This window comes from Labrus bergylta, chromosome 15, assembly GCF_963930695.1.
Source record: "Labrus bergylta chromosome 15, fLabBer1.1, whole genome shotgun sequence".
NCBI classification, from domain to species: Eukaryota; Metazoa; Chordata; class Actinopteri; order Labriformes; family Labridae; genus Labrus; species Labrus bergylta.
The window spans coordinates 657,772-685,760 of NC_089209.1; the positions used below are offsets into that span (position 1 = coordinate 657,772).

Genomic DNA, 27,989 nt, shown 5'->3' on the forward strand with positions numbered 1-27,989 from the left:
AACAGTTATCCCGGGTTAACATCTTGAGAAAGCAACAGTTATCCCGGGTTAACATCATGAGTAAAGCGACAGTTATCCCGGGTTAACAGTTTGGATGAACAGAACGCACATGCGCATAGATATGACCTCTGGCCCCGCCCACGTCTCGCGGACGTGTTAGAGGATCGGGGTTCACGCAGAGACAGAGTTCCAGTAACTCCTGTCAGGTAAGACCCTTTCATACGGCCCGTGGGAAGAACCCGCGTTAATCTTTAGTGAGACTTTAAATGGGATTTAACCTGAAACCATCTCCGAACAGTTTACACTCAATTAAAACGTTTTAACTCTGCTATGGAGATGAATCGTGTCTATGCTGAATCTCATTGGAAAAACGATTAATTTGAAAACTTCAAGTCTTTTGGAGACTTCTTCTTCTCAGTTTAATCAAACAGAAACTCTCACTGAATCCTTCTTGTCCCTGCTGTCATTCGGCATGTCCTCTGTTGGTCACACACTCTCACTTAGATTTTAATACACTCCTAAAGCTGCTGTGAACACGGGACGCACCGCTGAGTTAGTGTGTGTTTAGTTTATATGAAAACAACAGACTCTTCCGGAAATGAAGCCCTCTTTCATGACACCTTTTCATGCCGAATTCACCGGGATGCTGTTTTTAATTCGACAGTAGCTAAAGTTTTGTTGTACTTTGAGTAAATTTGTGCTGAAGTGAAAAACAACTAAAGTCAGTAAGTTTTAAAGGAGGTCTGGTGCTGGGATCAGCAGGGTGGGTCAACCTCTGTGAAGTTAAGAATGCAGAGACAACAATTATATCTACAGACTGTTAAAGAGACACAGAATATAATATGACATGTAAAATGAAGAAGGTGATCAAGTTTACCTCAATGAGGATTTCAAAGTTCCTGAAGAATAACTCCATGAAACTAGTAAAGTGGCCCAATCTGCTCAGGAGATCGTTAAAAACATCTCATGTTTTCTATGTAAATAATATTTATAATGCATACAAATATTTAATATCAGAAGAATTTAATGATACAGTCCTCAGAAGAGGTAGAACAGTTATTGTACCATTATTTAAATTATTAAAACAGCATGTCAGCTTTTAAAAGTAATTCCAATTTACGTTGTTATCGTTTATTAATCAGTCTGATTTCTTATGGTTTTCTGTTTTATTTCTGTCTCTGTGATGGTAAATTAAAAGTTCTTATTCTAATTTATTTGAAAACCACGTTTGAAATTTCTTAAAATGACGACAAATATATAAACTTAAAACTCTTTGAATCTTAACATCTGCTGCTGTCAGTGTTTTAAATAAAGATTTAAACCAGCAGGAAAAAAAAGTTTAAATACAAACAAACTGAAGATAAAGACTCATTCATAGAGCGACACACACACACACACACACACACACACACACACACACACACACACACACACACACACACACACACACACAGTCACAGGACAATGAGTCTCCATTCTGAAACATTTCTTATCTGCTGACACAAATACTCCACATTTCTTCTGTGGTTTTATGCGTCTCAGTCTGCAGCTACAGGGGAAGAAAAGTTCATGAAGTCAAGTAAAAAACACAAAGAGAAGATAAATGTTAAGACGGGGTGGTCTGTGAGGAGTCAGTCTTCAGTTTGAGACTCAATGGTAGAATGGAAACATTAAAATGACGACATTTAAATTAACTAAGTATTAAAAAAAACACAGTGTTCCTATTTCATCTTTAACAGCTCCTCGTCACCATGACAACCAGAGCCAAATGGCTGGCAGTGAAGGGTCATGTGACAGGACTACCTGCCACGGACCCAGACGCCAAACAGGAAGCAAATCTGGAGAACGCTGACCCAGAGCTCTGCATCAGACTGCTAAAGGTGAGACTGTCACAAACTACCATAGACTGTCACAGACTACTAAAGACTATCACAGACTACCATAGACTGTCACAGACTACCATAGACTGTCACAGACTACCATAGACTGTCACAAACTACCATAGACTGTCACAGACTACCATAGACTGTCACAGACTACCATAGACTGACACAGACTACTATAGACTGACACAGACTACCAAACACTGTCACAGACTACCATAGACTACCATAGACTCTCACAGACTACTATAGACTGACACAGACTACCAAACACTGTCACAGACTACCATAGACTGTCACAGATTAATATAGACTGTCACAGACTATCATAGACTGTCACAGACTACCATAGGCTACCATGGACTGTCACAGACTACCATAGACTGTCACAGACTACTATAGACTGTCACAGACTACCAAAGACTGTCACAGACTAACATAGACTGTCACAGACTACCATAGACTGTCACAGACTACCATAGACTGATACAGACTACCATAGACTGTCACAGACTACCATAGACTGTCACAGTTTAATATAGACTGTCACAGACTATCATAGACTGTCACAGACTACCAAAGACTGTCACAGACTAACATAGACTGTCACAGACTACCATAGACTGATACAGACTACCAAAGACTGTCACAGACTAACATAGACTGTCACAGACTACCATAGACTGATACAGACTACCAAAGACTGTCACAGACTACCATAGACTGTCACAGTTTAATATAGACTGTCACAGACTATCATAGACTGTCACAGACTACCAAAGACTGTCACAGACTAACATAGACTGTCACAGACTACCATAGACTGTCACAGACTACCAAAGACTGTCACAGACTAACATAGACTGTCACAGACTACCATAGACTGATACAGACTACCATAGACTGTCACAGACTATCATAGACTGTCACAGACTACCAAAGACTATCACAGACTACCATAGACTGTCACAGACTACCATAGACTGTCACAGACTACCATAGACTGACACAGACTACCAAACACTGTCACAGACTACCATAGACTGACACAGACTACCATAAACTGTCACAGACTACCATAGACTGACACAGACTGACATAGACTACCATAGACTGTCACAGACTACCATAGACTGTCACAGACTACTATAGACTGTCACAGACTGACACAGACTACCATAGACTGTCACAGACTACCATAGACTGTCACAGATTAATATAGACTGTCACAGACTATCATAGACTGTCACAGACTACCATAGGCTACCATGGACTGTCACAGACTACCATAGACTGTCACAGACTACCAAAGACTGTCACAGACTACCATAGACTGTCACAGACTACCATAGACTGTCACAGACTACCATAGACTGATACAGACTACCATAGACTGTCACAGACTACCATAGACTGTCCATAGTCTGTGACAGTCTATGGTAGTCTACCAGTCCGTGTTTACATCAGTGATGCTTGGTGTCGAGATGCTGCTGTGGTATGTAAACACTGTTCACCGCTGGCAGAGTTTATGATCATTAAGTGCCGTCCTTTCTATCAACCGAGAGAGATAACAGCGACCCTGCTGGTCACTGTGTATATTCCCCCCACCACCAACAACGCTGATAGAATCGACGCACTTTGGGAACTTTACAACGCCATCAGTGAGCAACAGACAGCCCACACAGACGGATTTTTCATCATCGCTGGGGATTTTAATCATGCAAATCTCAAGACGGTTTTACCCCACTTCCACAAACACGTGACCTTTCCCACAAGAGAAGGTAACATTCTGGATATGATTTACACATCAGTTAAAGGTGCTTACAAAGCTTCACCCCTCCCCCACATCTGCCACTCTGACCATATCAGTGTAATGCTAATGCCAGCTTACAGACCCAGGGTTAAAGTCACCAAACCAGTTCTGAAGCAGGTATGTGTGTGGCCAGAGGGGGCCTCTGCTGCACTACAAGACTGCTTTGACACCACAGACTGGGAGATGTTTAAGCAGGCAGCCACCTACAACAACCACACAGACATTGAGGAGTATTCTGACACTGTTACCTCCTACATTAGCAAATGCACTGCTGATGTCACCACCACCAGAACCATCACCACCCGGGCTAACCAGAAGCCATGGCTGACAGGAGAGGTACGCGGGCTACTGAGGGCCAGGAACACCGCCTTCAGAGCTGGGGACGCAGCCTGCCTGAGAACAGCGAGAGCCGACCTGTCCCGTGGCATCAGGGAAGCCAAACGCAGCTACACACTAAAAATAACCGGACACTTCAAGGACAGCAGAGACGCGCGGAGCCTGTGGCGTGGTATCCAGACCATCACAGACTACAAACCCAAGCCACAGACCTGTGACAGCAACACCTCTCTGCTGAACGACCTCAACAGCTTCTTTGCCAGGTTTGAAGCACACAACAGCACGCCCCCACAGAAGACCACCCCCCCTCCCCACGACCAGACCCTGTGCCTGACTGCAGCCAGCGTGAAGATCTTCTCCAAGATCAACACCCACAAGGCTGCAGGTCCAGACAACATTCCTGGCCGTGTGCTGAAGGACTGTGCAGAGGAGCTCAAAGATGTCTTCACAAACATTTTTAACGCTTCTCTGAGTCAGGCTGAGTCCATCGTGCTTCAAAGCCAACACCATCATACCCGTTCCAAAGAAGCCACCATCCACTTTCAATGACTATCGACCCGTTGCACTGACCCCCATCGCCATGAGGTGCTTTGAAAGGTTAGTCATGGCCCACATCAAATCCACCCTCCCCGCCACCCTGGACCCCTACCAGTTTGCATACCGAGGTAACAGATCCACCGAGGATGCCATCTGTTCTGCTCTTCACCCAGCCATCACCCACCTGGACACCAAAAACTCATACGTCAGAATGCTGTTCATAGACTTCAGTTCAGCATTCAACACCATCATCCCTCAGCAGCTGATCAGCAAGCTGGACCAGCTGGGGCTCAGCACTTCCCTGTGCAACTGGCTGCTGGACTTCCTCAGCGAGAGGCCTCAGACAGTGCAGGTCGGCGGCAGCACATCAAAAACCATCATCATGAGCACTGGGGCCCCCCAGGGTTGTGTGCTCAGCCCCCTGCTCTTCACGCTGCTGACCTACGACTGCGCTCCATCCTTCAGCAGCAACCACATTGTGAAGTTTGCGGACGACACAACAGTGGTTGGTTTCATCTCCAACAACGATGAGACGCACTACAGGATGGAGGTCAGCCAACTGGCCACGTGGTGCAGAGACAACAACCTCTTCCTGAACGTCGACAAGACCAAGGAGGTTGTTGTCGCCTTCCGGAGAGTCCCCACTCCTAAACCCCCACTGACCATCGACGGTGCTGCTGTGGAGAGAGTGAGCAGCACCAAGTTCCTAGGGGTTCACATCAGTGAGGATCTCTCCTGGACAACCAGCACCACATCACTGGCCAAGAAGTGCCAGCAGCGCCTCTACTTCCTCCGCAAGCTGAAGAGAGCACGAGCCCCCCCATCCATCATGTGCTCCTTCTACAGAGGCACCATCGAGAGCATCCTGACCAGCTGCATCACTGTGTGTGAGCTGCACTGCTGCCAACCGCAAGACCCTGCAGCGCACAGTGAAGGCTGCTGAATGGATTGTCGGTGTCCCACTCCCCTCTCTTCTGGACCTCTACGGTACCCGCCTCACCCGCAAAGCAACCAGCATTGTGCGTGACCCCACCCACCCCTCACACAGCCTCTTCAGCCTCCTGCCATCGGGGAGACGGTACCGCAGCCTGCGGGCCGGCTCCACCAGACTGGGAAACAGCTTCTTCCACCAAGCTGTCAGGAAGCTTAACTCTCTCCCCTCTCTTCCTTCCCTCCCCTCTGCCCCTCGTTTGCTACCAAGAACCAAGAACTCTGGACTAATAACTCTGAAGCTAACTATTCAAAAGTACACTCAGTTTACTGCACATTGCACATATTGCCCAAGTTTACTTTTTCTTTAAATTTTATTTAATTGTATTTATTTTATTTACGATTTTGTACCTTTTGCACAATTTAGAATTTATTACTGTAAATATTATTTATCTTATTTTTACCTCATTTTAATTTATCTATTTTACCTTATCTCTTTTTTACCTTATTTTGGTTGTATTGCACCGCGGGACGGAGACAAACAGAATTTCGATTCCACTGTATGTCTGGCATATTTTGAAATTGACAATAAAGTTGACTTTGACTTTGACTTTGACAGACTACCATAGGTTACCATAGACTGTCACAGACTACCATAGACTGACACAGACTACCAAGACTGTCACAGACTACCATAGACTGTTACAGACTACCATAGACCAACCTGGACTGTCACAGACTACTATAGACTGCCTTAGACTACCATAGACTGTCACAGACTGTTGCAGACCAACCTAGACTGGCAAAGTCTATCACATACTGTCACAGACTCTTATAAAACAGGACTAACAGTTAAATATAAACTTGTAGGTGCTGCTGGTCCTCTTCCTGTCTTTGAACACTCCTTGACCTCTTCAGGTCCCCTCGGTGGTGAACTACTCTGGTTTGCGGCGGCGGTTGGAGGACAGTAATTGCTCCTGGATGGAACATTTCCTGGAGCTGCAGGGTCTAGACCTGCTGATGGAGGCGTTGGAGCGACTGTCAGGTCGCGGCAATGCTCGCATCGCAGACGCTCTGCTGCAGCTCACCTGTGTCTCCTGCATCCGAGCAGTCATGAACTCATCCACAGGACTGGACTTTATCCTGCACCACTCCGGTTACATCAGGACCCTGACCCAGGGTGGGCTCACATTCTTTTGTCTGTCTCGTCCAGTCAGTGTCGTTCTGTCCCATGTTGTCTCATTCTGCCATCCTAGACCTAGTCTGTCTAATTTCCCTGTCTTCCTATTGGCTGCTGAGAATCACATCACCTGTCCCTGTGTCCCCAGCTCTGGATACATCCAACGTCATGGTGAAGATGCAGGTGTTTGAGCTGCTGGCTGCTCTCACCCTGTTTGAACCTCAGGGGCATCACCTGGTCCTGGACGCTCTGGACCACTACAGGGTAACAAAACTGTCTCTACACCTGTCACCACACCTGTCTCCACATACTGTATGTCCTCAAACCTGTCACCACACATGTCTCCACACCTGTCACCACACCTGTTTATACACCTGTCTCCACACCTGTCACCACACCTGTTTCTACACCCGTCTCCACGTACTGTATGTCCTCAAACCTGTCTCCACACCTGTCACCACACCTGTCTCCACACCTGTCACCACACCTGTCTCCACACCTGTCTCCACACCTGTCTCTATGTACTGTATGTCCTCAAACCTGTCTCTACACCTGTCACCTCACCTGTCTCCACACCTGTCTCCACGTACTGTATGTCCTCAAACCTGTCACCACACCTGTCACCACACCTGTCTCCACACCTGCCACCACATACTGTATGTCCTCAAACCTGTCACCACACCTGTCACCACACCTGTCTCTATGTACTGTATGTCCTCAAACCTGTCTCTACACCTGTCACCACACCTGTCTCCACACCTGCCACCACATACTGTAAGTCCTCAAACCTGTCACCACACCTGTCACCACACCTGTCTCCACACCTGCCACCACATACTGTATGTCCTCAAACCTGTCTCCACACCTGTCTCCACGTACTGTATGTCCTCAAACCTGTCACCACACCTGTCTCCACACCTGTCTCCACACCTGTCACCACACCTGTCACCACACCTGTCTCCACACCTGTCTACATGTACTGTATGTCCTCAAACCTGTCTCCACACCTGTCTCCACACCTGTCTCCACACCTGTCACCACACCTGTCTCCACACCTGTCTCCATGTACTGTATGTCCTCAAACCTGTCTCCACACCTGTCACCACACCTGTCTCCACACCTGTCACCACGTACTGTATGTCCTCAAAAGTGTCTCCACACCTGTCACCACACCTGTCACCACACCTGTCTCCACACCTGTCACCACAAAGTGTATGTCCTCAAACCTGTCTCCACACCTGTCTCCACGTACTGTATGTCCTCAAACCTGTCACCACACCTGTCTCCACACCTGTCACCACACCTGTCTCCACACCTGTCTCCACGTACTGTATGTCCTCAAACCTGTCACCACACCTGTCTCCACACCTGTCTCCACGTACTGTATGTCCTCAAACCTGTCTCCACACCTGTCTCCACACCTGTCTCCACACCTGTCACCACACCTGTCACCACACCTGTCTCCACACCTGTCTCCACACCTGTCCACATTCATTTTGACGATGAATGTGTTGGTGTTTGTTTGAACATCCTGTGTTTGGGCTCCAGTCTCTGAAGAAGCAGCAGTATCGCTTCAGTGTGATCATGAACGAGCTTCATGGCACCAATAACACCCCGTACACGGTGACACTGATGAGCGTCGTTAACGTGCTCGTGTTGGGTCAAGACGACCTCAGGAGGCGGGACCAAGTGCGACGGGAGTTTATAGGTACGACAGATCGTCAACGCTTCACTGGTATCACTGACAGTACTGACTAGAAGACAGATATCAAACATTACTTACCTGATGGGAAGATTAACGGTTTTATAGCTGAGAGAGAAAAAAGACCTGACCAGAGAGAATGTGTTGGATCTCAGTCATCCAGGTTAGGACTGGAAGAGGAGGAAATGGTAAATATACTTGAGGAAGATCCCAAAGTCAGTTTTCTGCAAACTGTTCAGCTTTGACTTGATTCTTAATACACAAAGAATATGGATGAAGTTTGTGTTCATCACAGAGTATAAGAATCAACGTGTAATATGTGATTGAATGTATTTATTTAAAAAAGGTAACAGGATGTTTCTGCAGAGTTCCAGGTGGTTGCCAGCTCATTAAACATGATTGCAATGGTTTTGTTGTTGGTTTTCATGCCATTAGTAAGTGGTTTCTGGGTTAATCCCCAAATTCCCAAAAGCCTGCTGCTCCTTCTGGTGGTGAAAACATGGAGGTCATGTTGGATTGAGGGGGTCGAGGGTGTTTTCTGTTTAAGTTAGAGATTGTAGAAAAAGTTAAAGTTTTCAGACTTTCTCTTATAAACTGTGTTTCAGGACTGCAGCTGCTGGATCAACTTCCCAGACTGAGGTACTGATTTTGACTTTAACAATGAAATTATTCAGCCTGATGGACCGGGTCCTGAATCCAGTAACTTAAAACCTTAAAACCAGTAAATCCACTCAGCTGGTGGGTATTTTCCAAATTCTCAGACAACCATAGTGTGATTTCCACTACAGACTTTATATATACATTTATGGATGACATGACAGCTCCCACAGGCACCTCTGCAGTGCTCAGGAAGAGAACTGGCCCCTCTCTAGCTACCAGACCAATTTCCAGACTTGGTCCGCATCTCTACTTGAACCAGCAACCCTTTGGTTCCTATCCCAGGTCCCTATAGTCTGAGCTACTGCCGCCCTGAAGAAAAGGGAAACTGGAAACTATACTGCCAACACAGCTCTGCCAAAACTACCTCTACCTGGAAAATATCCAGCACCCTCACCCAATCACCTCCACCAAAAACACCCCAACTCAGAATGTCTCCGGCCAAAACATCCCTAATCAAAGCACTTCCATACAAAACACCTCCACCTAAATAAAAGTTGAAATCCTAAAACAGCCACACCTCTGAAAACAACCAAAAAACCTTATACGTCCAACCGCCCCAAAAAAGGATTCTGCTTAAAACCTAATCACCGAGATTTAGGTTTCACTTTTCTACAAAGATGCATTGTCCATATTTATATAAAGTCAACAATTTCAACACTGATAGCTGAACAATACTTTCACCATCTCATAAAACCCATCTTTACTCAAACTTTATACATAATTTGCATTTTATACATTATAAAAAACTTTAACTTGGTAGAGCAGACTGTTGACCCTCGTTCACATCTGGACCAGAAGAAGAAAACTTTGATGTCAAGCCTGTAATAGAGAACCAACTGGCCGGACTGAAGGTGTGTCTCTGTCTCCAGGGAAATAGAGGACCAGGACCTGAACGTCCAGTGTGATGCGTTCGAGGACTCTCTGACGCAGGATGAGGACAAGATGGAGCGACTGTACGGAGGCATTGATATGAGCAGCCACCAGCAGGTCTTCAGCTTGCTCTTCACCAAGGTAATACTCTCTTCTGCACCTTTGTGACACCGCCTCCCTCCCAACAAAGAACTTCATCTCCACCCGAAACAACCCTCACCAAAAAACTCCAAGATCCAGATACCTCCACCTTATACTTTTCCAACCAGATCACCGCTACTAAAAAAACATCCACCCTCCAAAAAACACCTGAAACACCTCCACAAACTTGTTAAAAACCTCAACCAAGACAGCATTATCAAAAACATCTCCATGCAATGCACATCCATCAAAACAACTCCACCTTAAAAGCCCACGTCTGCCCCATCGAAAAGATCTCCATCCAAAGCAACTCAACTGGCACACAGATCCCCTCATCCTGCCATTATCATCATTACCCAAAACCCATCCTGCCATTATCATCATTACCCAAAACCCATCCTGCCATTATCATCATTACCCAAAACCCATCCTGCCATTATCATCATTACCCAAAACCCATCCTGCAATTATCATTATTACCCAAAACACATCTTACCATTATCACCATTACCCAAAACCCATCCTGCAATTATCATTATTACCCAAAACACATCTTACCATTATCACCATTACCCAAAACCCAATGCATACACCTCCATCTAAAACACCTCAAATTTAAACATTTATGTAGAATACCCCCAAATAAAGTAAACGGTAAATTGACTTGAGAGCTTGTATATATGTTTTGGTCTTCTAGGCTACTTAAATCACTTTCACACAGCAGGTCAGATTCCCTCAAGTGTCCATCAGTAGAAAAGAATCCTCTTCATACACATTCACACCTCTAATGTTTATTTATTTTTATTTAACCAGGAAAAAGTCTCATTGAGATTAAGAATCTATTTTACAAGAGTGTCCTGGCCAAGACAGACAGCAGCACAGTTACAGGGTTTCAGACATAAAACACTTAACAACAATGAACATACAGGAATCACAAAAAGAACCATTCATCAGAATCTGTCATAAGTCATCAGCAACAAAGTGATCAAAAAGGGCAATACGAGTTAGCTCAAACATCTACAGTTAGATCATTAAGACGACCTTTAAAAACATTCAAGGAAACCAGCTCCCGAAAATTTAAAGTATCTTGCAACCGATTCCAAGAAGAGGGAGCAGCATACTTGAACGCCCTTTTTCCTAATTCGGTACAGGCTTTAGGGATGGTTAGAAGGTGTAAATCCTGCGAGTGAAGATGGTAACTACTTGTTTTAAGTATGTAGCTCTGTAGGTAGGATGGAAGCAGACCGAGAATACCGTTGTAAATAACCCAAACTTGTAGCAGCAAGAAGAATTTGGGGTTAGGTATCTTGCCCAAGGACACTTCCACATGTGACATGAAGAGCTGTGGATCGACACATCTGAGCTGAGCCACAACCGCCCAAACTAAAGGTCACAGATCACCTTAAAAACTTCTTCCCAAGGACACTCCCCTCGAAACGTGTACATCCAAAACACCTATTCCTTCAATGCTGGAGATTGTTCCATAGCGTAAGTCGCTCTGTCATCTCTCAGTCTACCTGTCACCGCCTGTACAGGTGTCCAGCAGACCGTCCTCGGTACAGCTGCTGTCCATCCTTCAGGCGTTGCTGTTGGTGGACCCAGACGAAGCAGAGGTGTGGTCAGCTCTGGAGCGGCTGGCTGACCGGGCCTCCCTGCTGTCCCAGGACTGTAAGTCTCTCTACACAATCCCAGAATGAAGTAAGAAGGTATAATTATACAGTCTTAGCTAGTGTCTTGTTAAACTGCTTTATAGTTTAACCCTCATGCAAGAGGGTTAATAATTAACAGGTCTGATCATATAAAGGTTCATCTCTAACAGTCTTATATTTGAGAACCTGTGTTTGCAGCTGACTTAGAGTCTGCAGACTGTCTGCTGGAGAGGCTCCTCCCCCAAAAGTCCCTCTCAGCCAATTGCAGGATCCAAACCATCGACAGGGCAATACAGACTCAACTCCCGGGAAGTCCACTTTGGCAATCTGAGCAACTTGTTGAAGAAGCCTCCTCATGCCGATCTGCCTCACCCACCCCTCCTCTCCATCCTCGCCGATTATACTTACCTGGTACAAGAGCTCATCCTACCTTAACTAGAGGGCCATCTCCACCCCTCTTATCTGGAATGATACCTCAACTCCATCCACCTCCTCCACCCTTACCTGGATTACCAGGTCCTCCCCCCTTATCTGGATTACCAGGTCCTCCCCCCTTACCTGGATTAGCAGGTCCTCCTCCTCCTCCACCCTTACCTGGATTACCAGGTCCTCCCCCCTTATCTGGATTACCAGGTCCTCCCTTACCTGGATTAGCAGGTCCTCCTCCTCCTCCACCCTTACCTGGATTACCAGGTCATCCACCCTTACCTGGTCCTCCTCCACCTCCGATTGGAGCTCAGGGTTTTGGCAGTATGCATTACAGCCCCGCCCCCTCCCCGACCCTCCGTATGAAGAAGCTGAACTGGCAGAAGCTCCCGTCCAGAGCGCTGACGGGTCAGTGAGCTTCTAACTTGTTTTGTTTTTTTTCACTAATTTAGTCCCCCCCAGTTTAGGCCAGGCCGGTCCAGGTCCAGGTCTGACTCAGATTTGTGATCTAAATGTTTCCATGTCCGTCTCTGCAGCTCAGCAGTCCATGTGGACTTCGGCATCCTCAGATTTGGTGGAACCTGATTACTGCAGCATCGAACAGCTCTTCAGTCTTCCTGCAACTGAGACTAAGACCAGAATCAAAGCCAAGACCGAGACCAAAGAGGTCCAGTAGTTCTTCCTCTAACACTGTCCTTTGATCAGTCTGAAGTCAAACAAGTCCACTCAGTGAACCACTTCCTTTGTCCTCAGATTTCGTTCATCGACGGCAAGAAGTGCCTCAACCTGAACATCTTCCTGAAGCAGTTCAGATGGTGATCTTCCCTTTGATGTCTCTGTTGATGTCTCACCTGTCCCTCACCTGTCCTTCACCTGTCTCACTCGCCCCCCATCTGTCCCTCTCTCTTAGTTCCCATGATGACTTTGTGTCTCTGATCCGGAGAGGAGACAGGTCCAGATTTGATGTGGAGTCCCTGAAACAGCTGATCAAACTGCTGCCCGAAAAACACGAGGTCAGAGGTCAAAGTGACACAAAAAAAACCTGTCCCTCACCTGTCCCTCACCTTTTCCTCACCTGTCCCTCACCTGTCCCTCACCTGTTCCTCACCTGTGTCTCACCTGTGTCTCACCTGTTCCTCACCTGTTCCTCACCTGTGTCTCACCTGTGTCTCACCTGTTCCTCACCAGTTCCTCACCTGTGTCTCACCTGTTCCTCACCTGTTCCTCACCTGTGTCTCACCTGTGTCTCTCCTGTCACACTTTCACCCTTAGATCTTAGGAGATTGTACAAACTCTGTCTGTCAACTGTCCAACACCTGACTTAAACCTGTCCAACTTTTGTCCCCCAAGATCTGTCCAACACTTACACACATGTACACATCTATGACCGTCCTTAGCTGTCCTCCACCTATTAAACACCTTTCCTTCACCTTTCCTTCACCTGGTCAATATTTGTCCGACACCTGTCCTAGATTCATCCTAGATCAGTCCTATATTTCTTCTACACCTGTCCTACATTAGTATTGAATCTGTTCTACTCATCTTCCACACACCTGTCTCACACTTGTCTAACACATGTCTCACACCTGTCTAACACCTGTCTCACACCTGTCTCACACCTGTCTAACACCTGTCTCACACCTGTCTCACAACTGTCTCACACCTGTCTAACATATGTCTCACACCTGTCTAACACCTGTCTAAAACCTGTCTCACACCTGTCTAAAACCTGTCTAACACCTGTCTCACACCTGTCTAACACCTGTCTCACACCTGTCTCACAACTGTCTCACACCTGTCTAACATATGTCTCACACCTGTCTAACACCTGTCTAAAACCTGTCTCACACCTGTCTAACACCTGTCTAAAACCTGTCTCACACCTGTCTCACACCTGTCTAACACCTGTCTAACACCTGTCTCACACCTGTCTAACACCTGTCTAAAACCTGTCTCACACCTGTCTAACACCTGTCTCACACCTGTCTAACACCTGTCTAAAACCTGTCTAACACCTGTCTCACACCTGTCTACCACCTGTCCTTTATCTGTCTCATACCTGGCCTAAATATGTCCTATATCTCTCCTATGCCTGTCCTCGACTTAATGGACATCTGTCTTCCACATGTGCCACACCTGTCTTACATCTTGCTGTCTCATGTCTTCACCTGTTCTTTCCTCTTTCCTTCCTGTTCATCCATCCATAGTCCCTGTCCTTCACCTGAGATGCCGCTCACCTGTTCACATGTCATCCTTCCTCTTTTCCCCTGACCCTGCCCCTTCAGGTAGAGAACCTGAAGTGTCACCTGGCGGACAGGGACAGGTTGTCCTCAGTGGATCAGTTTTACCTGCAACTTCTGGAAGTTCCCAGGTAGGACAACAGCACCACCTGGTGTTACGCAACAAATCAGGACCATTGAAATTAATGTAGAGTTATAATAGTGTGTGTGTGTGTGTGTGTGTGTGTGTGTGTGTGTGTGTGTGTGTGTGTGTGTGTGTGTGTGTGTGTGTGTGTGTGTGTGTGTGTGTGTGTGTGTGTGTGTGTGTGTGTGTGTGTGTGTGTGTGTGTGTGTGTGTGTGTGTGTGTGTGTGTGTGTGTGTGTAGTTATTCTCTGAGGATAGAGTGCATGTTGCTGTGTGAGGAGAGCAGCTGTTTGTTAGAGACTATGAAGCCCAAAGCTGAGCTACTGGACCGAGCCTGCCAGAGTCTGTATACACACACACACACACACACACACACACACAGATTGTTGTAGCAGGGTTTTTTATTTTATTTTTGGGATATCAAGAATGAAATTGCAATTTATTCTCTTACATCAAACTTTGACCTCATTGTGTGTGTGTGTGTGTGTGTGTGTGTGTGTCCAGGTGTGAGGGAGAGCGCTCGCCTGCCCAGCTTCTGTAAGCTCATCCTTAGTGTGGGAAACTTTCTCAACTATGTGAGTGTAACTGCATCCTGTACGTAAACAAACAGAACATATTAAATACATTTAAAGGGCTCAACGGTGTGTTTCAGGAAGTAAATATCCCGTTCAATTTCTCCATAGTGGATCTGATTATTATCCATGATGTCATGACCATCACAGGTGGACTGACCACGAGCTACCTGAGTGTGAGACAGGCTCCTGATGGAGACACGAGCTCAACTGATATCAACCTTTAAGAGAAACATGATTCATTCAGGATATCGGGGAAAAGAACTACAATACCCACAATCATAGTGTCAAAGCAATGTCTCTGGTTGGCAGATCTCACTGTTACCATGGCAATGTTTTCCGCAAAAAACCGTGTTTGACCCGTGATGTCGCATGTTGATGTCGCATGTTGTCCCGTGATGTCGCATGTTGATGTCGCATGTTGTCCTGTGATGTCGCATGTTGATGTCGCATGTTGTCCCGTGATGTCGCATGTTGTCATGTGATGTCGCATGTTGTCCTGTGATGTCGCATGTTGTCCTGTGATGTCGCATGTTGTCCTGTGATGTCGCATGTTGTCCTGTGATGTCGCATGTTGATGTCGCATGTTGGACCGTGATGTCGCATGTTGGACCGTGATGTCGCATGTTGTCCTGTGATGTCGCATGTTGATGTCGCATGTTGGACCGTGATGTCGCATGTTGTCCTGTGATGTCGCATGTTGATGTCGCATGTTGTCCTGTGATGTCGCATGTTGATGTCGCATGTTGATGTCGCATGTTGATGTCGCATGTTGGACCGTGATGTCGCATGTTGGACCGTGATGTTGCATGTTGTCCTGTGATGTCGCATGTTGATGTCGCATGTTGATGTCGCATGTTGATGTCGCATGTTGGACCGTGATGTCGCATGTTGGACCGTGATGTCGCATGTTGATGTCGCATGTTGATGTCGCATGTTGATGTCGCATGTTGGACCGTGATGTCGCATGTTGACCCGTGATGTCGCATGTTGATGTCGCATGTTGTCCCGTGATGTTGCATGTTGATGTCGCATGTTGATGTCGCATGTTGGACCGTGATGTCGCATGTTGGACCGTGATGTCGCATGTTGTCCTGTGATGTCGCATGTTGATGTCGCATGTTGGACCGTGATGTCGCATGTTGGACCGTGATGTCGCATGTTGTCCCGTGATGTTGCATGTTGATGTCGCATGTTGATGTCGCATGTTGGACCGTGATGTCGCATGTTGGACCGTGATGTCGCATGTTGTCCTGTGATGTCGCATGTTGATGTCGCATGTTGTCCTGTGATGTCGCATGTTGATGTCGCATGTTGATGTCGCATGTTGGACCGTGATGTCGCATGTTGGACCGTGATGTCGCATGTTGATGTCGCATGTTGTCCTGTGATGTCGCATGTTGATGTCGCATGTTGTCCTGTGATGTCGCATGTTGATGTCGCATGTTGATGTCGCATGTTGATGTCGCATGTTGTCCTGTGATGTCGCATGTTGATGTCGCATGTTGATGTCGCATGTTGTCCTGTGATGTCGCATGTTGATGTCGCATGTTGGACCGTGATGTCGCATGTTGACCCGTGATGTCGCATGTTGATGTCGCATGTTGTCCCGTGATGTTGCATGTTGATGTCGCATGTTGATGTCGCATGTTGGACCGTGATGTCGCATGTTGGACCGTGATGTCGCATGTTGTCCTGTGATGTCGCATGTTGATGTCGCATGTTGGACCGTGATGTCGCATGTTGGACCGTGATGTCGCATGTTGTCCCGTGATGTTGCATGTTGATGTCGCATGTTGATGTCGCATGTTGGACCGTGATGTCGCATGTTGGACCGTGATGTCGCATGTTGTCCTGTGATGTCGCATGTTGATGTCGCATGTTGTCCTGTGATGTCGCATGTTGATGTCGCATGTTGATGTCGCATGTTGGACCGTGATGTCGCATGTTGGACCGTGATGTCGCATGTTGATGTCGCATGTTGTCCTGTGATGTCGCATGTTGATGTCGCATGTTGTCCTGTGATGTCGCATGTTGATGTCGCATGTTGATGTCGCATGTTGATGTCGCATGTTGATGTCGCATGTTGTCCTGTGATGTCGCATGTTGATGTCGCATGTTGATGTCGCATGTTGTCCTGTGATGTCGCATGTTGATGTCGCATGTTGGACCGTGATGTCGCATGTTGATGTCGCATGTTGTCCTGTGATGTCGCATGTTGATGTCGCATGTTGATGTCGCATGTTGACCTGTGATGTCGCATGTTGTCCCGTGATGTCGCATGTTGACCTGTGATGTCGCATGTTGATGTCGCATGTTGTCCTGTGATGTCGCATGTTGACCCGTGATGTCGCATGTTGATGTCGCATGTTGATATCGCATGTTGTCCCGTGATGTCGCATGTTGACCCGTGATGTCGCATGTTGACCTGTGATGTCGCATGTTGACCCGTGATGTCGCATGTTGATGTCGCATGTTGATGTCGCATGTTGACCCGTGATGTCGCATGTTGACCTGTGATGTTGCATGTTGTCCCGTGATGACGCATGTTGATGTCGCATGTTGATGTCGCATGTTGATGTCGCATGTTGACGTCGCATGTTGTCATGTGATGTCGCATGTTGACCCGTGATGTCGCATATTGATGTCGCATATTGATGTCGCATGTTGACGTCGCATGTTGTCATGTGATGTCGCATGTTGACCTGTGATGTCGCATGTTGATGTCGCATGTTGATGTCGCATGTTGTCATGTGATGTTGCATGTTGACCTGTGATGTCGCATGTTGATGTCGCATGTTGTCATGTGATGTCGCATGTTGACCTGTGATGTCGCATGTTGATGTCGCATGTTGTCATGTGATGTCGCATGTTGACCTGTGATGTCGCATGTTGACCCGTGATGTCGCATGTTGACCTGTGATGTCGCATGTTGACCCGTGATGTCGCATGTTGATGTCGCATGTTGATGTCGCATGTTGACCTGTGATGTCGCATGTTGACCCGTGATGTCGCATGTTGATGTCGCATGTTGATGTCGCATGTTGACCCGTGATGTCGCATGTTGTCCCGTGATGTCGCATGTTGACCCGTGATGTCGCATGTTGATGTCGCATGTTGTCCTGTGATGTCGCATGTTGTCCTGTGATGTCGCATGTTGACCCGTGATGTCGCATGTTGACCCGTGATGTCGCATGTTGATGTCGCATGTTGACCCGTGATGTCGCATGTTGATGTCGCATGTTGTCCTGTGATGTCGCATGTTGATGTCGCATGTTGTCCTGTGATGTCGCATGTTGTCCTGTGATGTCGCATGTTGTCCTGTGATGTCGCATGTTGTCCTGTGATGTCGCATGTTGTCCTGTGATGTCGCATGTTGATGTCGCATGTTGTCCTGTGATGTCGCATGTTGATGTCGCATGTTGTCCTGTGATGTCGCATGTTGTCCTGTGATGTCGCATGTTGTCCTGTGATGTCGCATGTTGTCCTGTGATGTCGCATGTTGATGTCGCATGTTGTCCTGTGATGTCGCATGTTGATGTCGCATGTTGATGTCGCATGTTGACCCGTGATGTCGCATGTTGTCCTGTGATGTCGCATGTTGATGTCGCATGTTGTCCTGTGATGTCGCATGTTGACCCGTGATGTCGCATGTTGTCCTGTGATGTCGCATGTTGATGTCGCATGTTGTCCTGTGATGTCGCATGTTGATGTCGCATGTTGTCCTGTGATGTCGCATGTTGACCCGTGATGTCGCATGTTGTCCTGTGATGTCGCATGTTGATGTCGCATGTTGTCCTGTGATGTCGCATGTTGATGTCGCATGTTGTCCTGTGATGTCGCATGTTGTCCTGTGATGTCGCATGTTGATGTCGCATGTTGACCCGTGATGTCGCATGTTGTCCTGTGATGTCGCATGTTGATGTCGCATGTTGACCCGTGATGTCGCATGTTGACCCGTGATGTCGCATGTTGACCTGTGATGTCGCATGTTGATGTCGCATGTTGACCCGTGATGTCGCATGTTGTCCTGTGATGTCGCATGTTGATGTCGCATGTTGTCCTGTGATGTCGCATGTTGACCTGTGATGTCGCATGTTGTCCTGTGATGTCACGTGTTGTCCTGTGATGTCACATGTTGACCTGTGATGTTGCATGTTGTCCTGTGATGTCGCATGTTGTCCTGTGATGTCGCATGTTGTCCTGTGATGTCGCATGTTGATGTCGCATGTTGTCCCGTGATGTCGCATGTTGATGTCGCATGTTGATGTCGCATGTTGACCTGTGATGTCGCATGTTGTCCTGTGATGTTGCATGTTGATGTCGCATGTTGTCCTGTGATGTCGCATGTTGACCCGTGATGTCGCATGTTGTCCTGTGATGTCGCATGTTGACCCGTGATGTCGCATGTTGTCCTGTGATGTCGCATGTTGATGTCGCATGTTGTCCTGTGATGTCGCATGTTGATGTCGCATGTTGTCCTGTGATGTCGCATGTTGTCCTGTGATGTCGCATGTTGATGTCGCATGTTGACCCGTGATGTCGCATGTTGTCCTGTGATGTCGCATGTTGATGTCGCATGTTGACCCGTGATGTCGCATGTTGTCCTGTGATGTCGCATGTTGATGTCGCATGTTGTCCTGTGATGTCGCATGTTGACCTGTGATGTCGCATGTTGTCCTGTGATGTCACGTGTTGTCCTGTGATGTCACATGTTGACCTGTGATGTCGCATGTTGATGTCACGTGTTGTCCTGTGATGTCACATGTTGTCCTGTGATGTCACATGTTGTCCTGTGTTGTCCTGTGATGTCACATGTTGACCTGTGATGTCGCATGTTGATGTCACGTGTTGTCCTGTGATGTCACATGTTGTCCTGTGATGTCACATGTTGTCCTGTGATGTCATCATACCAGGGGACCCACACGGGGAATGCTGAGGGCTTCAAGATCAGCACGCTGCTCAAACTGACCGAACCCAAAGCCAACAAGTCCAGAATCACTCTGCTTCACCACATCCTGCAGGTAGCACACCATACTGGAAACACTGGTTATACTGGAAGCACTGGTTATACTGAGTATACTGGTTATACTGAGTATACTGGTTAATCTGGAAACACTTTACGCTGCTGTCTCGACTCATTTGTGAAAGAGATTTTTGTATTACAATGAGATTATTTGTGGTAAATAGTGAAGGTTAAATGAATGAATAAATATTGGTTGTACTGGTTATACTGGTTACACTGACGGTTTATATTGGTGTTGATCCATCTCTGTCCCTGCGTTAGTGCAGTATGTTATGAAACATGTGCTGCTCTCTGTGTGACGCTTAGGAGGTGGAGCAGAGCTATCCCGACCTGTTGAACCTACCTGATGACCTGGAGATGGGTGCAAAGGCTGCTGGGTAAAAAAAACAACCTGTTTTATATTAGATTATAAAAACATTTGTTAATGTTGTTGGTGAATATTCGATGTGTGTGTCTGCAGGTTGAATCTGGAGTCACTTCAGTGTGAAAGCAGCGCTCTGATCAAGCAGCTGAAAAACTCTGAGCAGAGACTCTCCTGTTCCTCTGAGGACCTGAAGGAGCAGTACCTGACCCCCATACAGGTGCTGAGGAGCAGACTCCGCCCCCTGCTGGGGCTCACCTGTTCTATAATCTTCTTCTATAAAAAGGTCTGTTTACCTGTCTGTGCCGTCGTCTTCTTCTGTGGTGTTTCAGGAGAGCCTGCAGGCGTTGGAGATGCTGCATCAGCTGTTGTCCTCGTTGGAGGACAAGAAGACACACCTGTCGGTCTACCTGTGTGAGGACAGCAGCAGCTTCTCCATCGAAGAACTCTTCAACACCATCAGAACCTTCAGAGGACTGTTCCTCAGGGCCATCCAGGTCAGAAATATCAACAGCCAATCACAGGGCAGACACTTCTGCATCAGCAATATCAACAGCTAATGTCAGCAGCAAATTAGACTCCTGCAAGGGCATCAGCCAATGAAAAGCCTTCAATATCAGCAGACAATTTCATGCAATGTCAACAGCTGCACGCCAAATACACAAATTTCCAAACACAGGGCAAAAATACCAAAACAACAATTTCCACAGCCACTTACTAACCAGCAGCCAATCACAGGCAGGATACACATGCAGCCAATCACTGATCAGCAGCCAATCACAGGCAGGATACACATGCAGCCAATCACTGATCAGCAGCCAATCGCAGGCAGGATACACATGCAGCCAATCACTGATCAGCAGCCAATCGCAGGCAGGATACACATGCAGCCAATCACTGATCAGCAGTGTCAGCAGCCAATCACGGGCAGGATACACATGCAGCCAATCACTGATCAGCAGCCAATCGCAGGCAGGATACACATGCAGCCAATCACTGATCAGCAGCCAATCGCAGGCAGGATACACATGCAGCCAATCACTGATCAGCAGCCAATCGCAGGCAGGATACACATGCAGCCAATCACAGGCCAGATACACATGCAGCCAATCACTGATCAGCAGTGTCAGCAGCCAATCACAGGCAGGATACACATGCAGCCCATCACTGATCAGCAGCCAATCACGGGCCGGATACACATGCAGCCAATCACTGATCAGCAGCCAATCGCAGGCAGGATACACATGCAGCCCATCACTGATCAGCAGCCAATCACAGGCAGGATACACATGCAGCCAATCACTGATCAGCAGTGTCAGCAGCCAATCACAGGCAGGATACACATGCAGCCCATCACTGATCAGCAGTGTCAGCAGCCAATCACAGGCAGGATACACATGCAGCCCATCACTGATCAGCAGTGTCAGCAGCCAATCACAGGCAGGATACACATGCAGCCAATCACTGATCAGCAGTGTCAGCAGCCAATCACAGGGCAGTAATGACCCCTGCAGGTTACATCCTGGCTCTTATCCCCCTGATGATCACTTCCTGTTTTGTGCGTCAGGAGAACGAGAGCCGCAGGCTGCAGGAGAGGAGGAGGACGCAGCAGGAGGAGGAGAGGAAACGCAAAGGAGACACCTACAAGTTCAGTGAGTCCCCTCCCCCCCCTTAAACTACAGAGAGTCTGACCTCCGACCCCAGCATGTAAATGGTCATGACGACTTAAAGGAGGCGTGTCTTTATTTGTCATCTCGAACATGTTCCAGATGTTTGTAAAAGTAATCTGAGAATAATGAGGTCAGGATGTTAAACATGTTTAACAGACAGGAAGGAGCCGGCCAATCAGGAGCAAGGCTGCATCATCGACAACCTGCTGGCCGAGATCAAGAAGGGCTACAATCTGAACAAGACCAGACCACCAACTGACAGACCCAGCAGAGTCCACGGTGAGAACTGTGCTGGGCTGGGAAGGACTGGACTGGACTGTGATGGACTGTGATAGACTGTGGTGGACTGTGATGGACTTTGATGGACTGTGGTGGACTGCGGTGGACTGTGATGGACTTTGATGGACTGTGGTGGACTGTGATAGACTCTGATGGACTGTGATAGACTGTGGTGGACTGTGATGGACTGTGATAGACTGTGGTGGACTGTGATGGACTTTGATGGACTGTGGTGGACTGTGGTGGACTGTGGTGGACTCTGATGGACTTTGATGGACTGTGGTGGACTGTGGTGGACTGTGGTGGACTCTGATGGACTGTGATAGACTGTGATAGACTGTGATGGACTTTGATGGACTGTGGTGGACTGTGATGGACTTTGATGGACTGTGATGGACTGTGGTGGACTGTGGTGGACTGTGATGGACTTTGATGGACTGTGGTGGACTGTGGTGGACTGTGATGGACTTTGATGGACTGTGGTGGACTTTGATGAACTGTGATGGACTGTGGTGGACTGTGGTGGACTGTGATGGACTTTGATGGACTGTGGTGGACTGTGATGAACTATGATGGACTGTGGTGGACTGTGATGGACTTTGATGGACTGTGATGGACTGTGGTGGACTGTGATGGACTTTGATGGACTGTGATGGACTGTGGTGGACTGTGATGGACTGTGATGGACTGTGGTGGACTGTGGTGGACTGTGGTGGACTGTGATGGACTGTGGTGGACTGTGGTGGACTGTGATTGACTGTGGTGGACTGTGGTGGACTGTGGTGGACTGTGATGGACTGTGGTGGACTGTGGTGGACTGTGATGGACTGTGATGGACTGTGATGGACTGTGGTGGACTGTGGTGGACTGTGGTGGACTTTGATGAACTGTGATGAATGTGATGGACTGTGATGGACTGTGATGGACTGTGGTGGACTGTGGTGGACTGTGGTGGACTTTGATGAACTGTGATGGACTGTGGTGGACTGTGGTGGACTGTGGTGGACTGTGGTGGACTTTGATGGACTGTGGTGGACTGTGGTGGACTTTGATGGACTTTGGTGGACTGTGGTGGACTGTGATGGACTGTGATGGACTTTGATGGACTGTGATGGACTTTGATGGACTGTGGTGGACTGTGGTGGACTGTGATGGACTGTGATAGACTGTGGTGGACTGTGATGGACTTTGATGGACTGTGGTGGACTGTGGTGGACTCTGATGGACTTTGATGGACTGTGGTGGACTGTGGTGGACTGTGATAGACTGTGATGGACTTTGATGGACTGTGGTGGACTGTGATGGACTTTGATGGACTGTGATGGACTGTGGTGGACTGTGGTGGACTGTGATGGACTTTGATGGACTGTGGTGGACTGTGATGGACTTTGATGGACTGTGGTGGACTTTGATGAACTATGATGGACTGTGGTGGACTGTGGTGGACTGTGATGGACTTTGATGGACTGTGGTGGACTTTGATGAACTATGATGGACTGTGGTGGACTGTGATGGACTTTGATGGACTGTGATGGACTGTGGTGGACTGTGATGGACTTTGATGGACTGTGGTGGACTTTGATGAACTATGATGGACTGTGGTGGACTGTGATGGACTTTGATGGACTGTGATGGACTGTGGTGGACTGTGATGGACTTTGATGGACTGTGGTGGACTTTGATGAACTATGATGGACTGTGGTGGACTGTGGTGGACTGTGGTGGACTGTGATGGACTTTGATGGACTGTGGTGGACTGTGGTGGACTTTGATGGACTGTGGTGGACTGTGATGGACTGTGATGGACTTTGATGGACTGTGATGGACTTTGATGGACTGTGGTGGACTGTGGTGGACTGTGATGGACTGTGGTGGACTGTGGTGGACTGTGGTGGACTGTGGTGGACTGTGGTGGACTGTGATGGACTGTGATGGACTGTGGTGGACTGTGGTGGACTGTGGTGGACTGTGATGGACTGTGATGGACTGTGGTGGACTTTGATGAACTGTGATGAATGTGATGGACTGTGATGGACTGTGATGGACTGTGATGGACTGTGGTGGACTGTGGTGGACTTTGATGAACTGTGATGAATGTGATGGACTGTGGTGGACTGTGGTGGACTGTGGTGGACTTTGATGGACTGTGGTGGACTGTGGTGGACTTTGATGGACTTTGATGGACTGTGATGGACCTTGATGGACTGTGGTGGACTGTGATGGACCTTGATGGACTGTGATGGACCTTGATGGACTCTGATAAATTGTGAGGTTTTGTGATTCTCAGATCATCCTGAGGTCATACAGGGGTCCTTGGCTGTGGACAAGCCAGACTTGTTCTCCTTCAGCCAATCAGAGAAGTCTGCAGAACCACCAGTCCGGACTCATTCAGGTTCACCAGCTAAGACTAATAAAAGCCCCCCTGACTCTATCAGACCTTCTGGACCTTCAGCCTCCCCTGCTGCTGCTGACACTGAAGGAGACCAGAACCCAACCAGAGTCCAGGATTTTAAATTGGACACTGGACCTGACCTTGACACTACAGATGGAAGTCCTTTAGGGGGTAAGGGGGTCCAGGCCGGACCAGACGAGTCCAGAGAGAACGTCGATGTAAACACAGAGGAAGACTCTGCGTTTGAGGAGATCACATCGTTTGAAGTGAGGATGACGATGTCCAAAGATGATCCAGCTCCTCGTCCAGCAAAGAGGTCCATGACCAGTCATCAAGGTGGGTCTGAGACAGGTCCAGAACCAGAACTTTCTTTTAACCCTCAGGCATCAATTTAATTTACGACCCTCTTAAGTCACTAAGGACAAAAATGTCCACTTACAAAAAACTGTTATAAAAATAGAACAGATTGATATTTTTTCTGCATAAATCTCTTAAATAACTTCAGCCCTGCTCAAAACTTTTTATTGTTTTCCATAAAACAAATATTTGGTGGCTGGGGGATTTTTTTTAAATCAGTCTTGGATATGTCAAAGATTATCCAAAATATTGACTTTGATGCATTGTTAGTTTTTGTGTAGCATCAGATTTAAAATGTAGTTCCCTGTTTGGACATTGGAGGGCGAAAATGTCCAATTCACAAAAACTGATATAAAAATAGAACAGATTGATATTTTTTTCATAAATCTCTTAAACAACTTCAGCCCTGCTCAAAACTATCAACTATTGAATAATTATCAGGAATTTAACCCTTTAAATGCCAGTTTGATTACATGATTCTGACATTTAAAGGGTTAAATTCCTGATAATTATTCAATATTTGATATCAATCTGTTCTATTTTTATAGCAGTTTTTTGGAAGTGGACATTTTTTGTCCTTATTGACTTCAGAGGGTAGTAAACATGTTTCTCAGTGTTCTATTGATCTATTAAAAAAATAAAATGTGCATTCCAAAATGTGTCAAGAGAGAGACTTTCTTCCAAAAACTGGTGCCATATGCACTAACAGACAAAATGATGACCAGATGAAGAGGAAACATTTGACCACATGGACAAAAATGTCCATAATGATGCATGAGGGTTAAACTAACAGTCGGGACTGGAACATGATCTGAGCCTGTCAGAACATGTCAGAGATTTCAGTTCTTCTGGTTTAAAGAAAACAGCTAAAGAGGAAGTGGGCGTGGCCACTGAGAGGCCATCCATTGGTTCACAGCTTCTGCTTTAATGCTGCATTCAGGTGCTCCACGATCGGTAGCCGATAACGAGTGTACGGTGAAGAAGTTATATTTCAGCTATACGGGAATTTATAAAAAGTATCTGAACTTTAAAACATGAGTTTCTGAGTCGGTGCTTCAACTTGAGCAGGCGTTCGTGTGCAATTCACAACTCTGACCCTTGTTTTTCCAATGTTACAATTCACTCAGCAGACGCTTTTATCCAAAGTGACGTACATCGTGGTCGTATTTGAAGGGAAAGGGCGGAGTTGGAGAGGTGGGCGGGGTTAGCATGCTAAGTATGGAGCTTCATACCTGCGATTAAAAATGTGATTAATGGTGATTTACTGTCAGACTTTAGTGATTAAGTGCCATTAAAAAAAAGTTTAGTTAGACAGCCCAAGTTTGAAAATGTTCGTTAATGCATGTGTTTGACTTGCAGGGGGAGCCAAACACAAAACCTGGACAGGATGTGTGTCACACTGAGGTGAGTCCACTCTGTCACTTCACCCTCAGTTCAGCCTGTCAGGCTGAAATCCACCTGCCGACGTTTTCAGGTGTGATGCAGCTAAAGGAGGAGGGGCCAGGAAACAGGAAGTGTGAGGGGCTAACATCATGCTAACTAACAGCAGGATTACCCCCCCCCCCCCCCCCACAGGATTCTGATACAGAGCTGACTCCCTCGCTGCAGCCAATCAGAATGCTTCTTCTTCTGTCTGCAGGAACGACCGGCCAGAAAGCTTCTCTGGTTGCAGGTGATAACAGGAGGACTTGTCTCCATGGCGACAGGACTGAATGTGTTTCCACAGAGAGAGAATAACCCTGATGAGAGAGGAGGAGGTCTGACAGCTGATTGGTTACTGGTTTGATTATTGATTGATTCCAGATCAGAGAAATAAAACTGTTTAATGAAAAAAAAAAAAGTGTCAAAGATCATGTGAAGAGTCCCATCGCTATGACAACCAGCTCACATTAACTGATGCTACAGACACAAAACACTGATTTAAAGAGCTATCATCACATGAGTCCATTAGTCTGTGTGCTGCATGTTTACTGTCCAGTCAGCAACTTGAGAAGAAAACAACAAACACTGATTGGTTCATTACATCCCCCTGAGCAGCGTCTGTTCATCTGTTTCCTGTGCGTCTCACTGTGACTGTAACTCGTCTAAAGGTAAGTCAAACTCATTCAAACACTATTTATCTTAAACTGCAAACTCAATGACATCGTTGACCTGCAGACAGAGTGTGGCTAACGCTAGCAGTGTTAGCACGTCCAGGTCGTCCTGCAGGTGTCTGTGTTGAATGTATTGAAACTGATTTCCCAGTTTGAGCTGACAGCCTATAAAACACTTCATCTCCGTGTTCTGATGTGAACACTGACAGACCGCTCTGCTCCTCTTCTCTGAGCTTGTTTACATCCAGGTAGAGGAGCGAGGAGGGCCGGCCCAGCAAGTGAGACTTTTTGATCCAGTAGGTGTCGCCCTTGAGCTCCAGCATGAAACCAAAACAAACTTTCTGTTAGGCCACGCCTCCTCCATCCTGAAACCTCCGCTCTCCTCCAGAGACACACCTCCAACCCCCCTCCACTCACGTTCACACGGAGGAGTCGAGTGCAAGTCGTGGACAAACTAGTCCTGGTTAAATCACATAAATAAAAGCAACGGCAGCTGATGTGTTGACCTGTGTTTGACCTTCAGCTGTCCTCTGACAGTCTGAAGTGGCCGTTTCCATGGAAACCAAGGTCAGAAATATAGAGAGAGAGATGTCTGTGTGTGTGTGTGTGTGTGTGTGTGTGTGTGTGTGTGTGTGTGTGTGTGTGTGTGTGTGTGTGTGTGTGTGTGTGTGTGTGTGTGTGTGTGTGTGTGTGTGTGTGTGTGTGTGTGTGTGTGTCTCTGTGTGTGTGTGTGTGTGTGTGTGTGTGT

The 27,989-nt window shown here is 47.2% G+C and overlaps 1 protein-coding gene across 4 annotated transcripts; it reads left to right on the forward strand.

Moving 5' to 3' along the window:
- The first annotated feature begins 152 nt into the window (after positions 1 to 152).
- On the forward strand, positions 153 to 27,984 carry LOC110004347 (inverted formin-2-like). Of its 4 annotated transcripts, XM_065963771.1 has the most exons (24): positions 153 to 206; positions 1,740 to 1,880; positions 6,418 to 6,679; positions 6,828 to 6,943; positions 8,228 to 8,387; positions 8,987 to 9,020; positions 9,911 to 10,052; positions 11,588 to 11,720; positions 11,900 to 12,535; positions 12,664 to 12,794; positions 12,881 to 12,942; positions 13,038 to 13,140; positions 14,413 to 14,498; positions 14,733 to 14,833; positions 14,996 to 15,066; positions 19,980 to 20,087; positions 20,396 to 20,466; positions 20,550 to 20,670; positions 20,783 to 20,947; positions 22,018 to 22,102; positions 22,277 to 22,399; positions 24,687 to 25,127; positions 26,508 to 26,552; positions 26,788 to 27,984. In XM_065963771.1, exons 2-23 carry the CDS (start codon positions 1,752 to 1,754, stop codon positions 26,549 to 26,551), a joined length of 3,324 nt encoding a protein of 1,107 aa, XP_065819843.1. In that variant the 5' UTR covers positions 153 to 206; positions 1,740 to 1,751; the 3' UTR covers position 26,552; positions 26,788 to 27,984. The 4 variants fall into 4 exon arrangements, with proteins under 4 accessions (XP_065819843.1, XP_065819844.1, XP_065819846.1 ...); XM_065963772.1 differs by lacking the exon at positions 22,277 to 22,399; XM_065963773.1 differs by lacking the exon at positions 153 to 206 and having other exon boundaries at positions 1,753 to 1,880; positions 6,370 to 6,679.
- Positions 27,985 to 27,989: the final 5 nt, after the last annotated feature.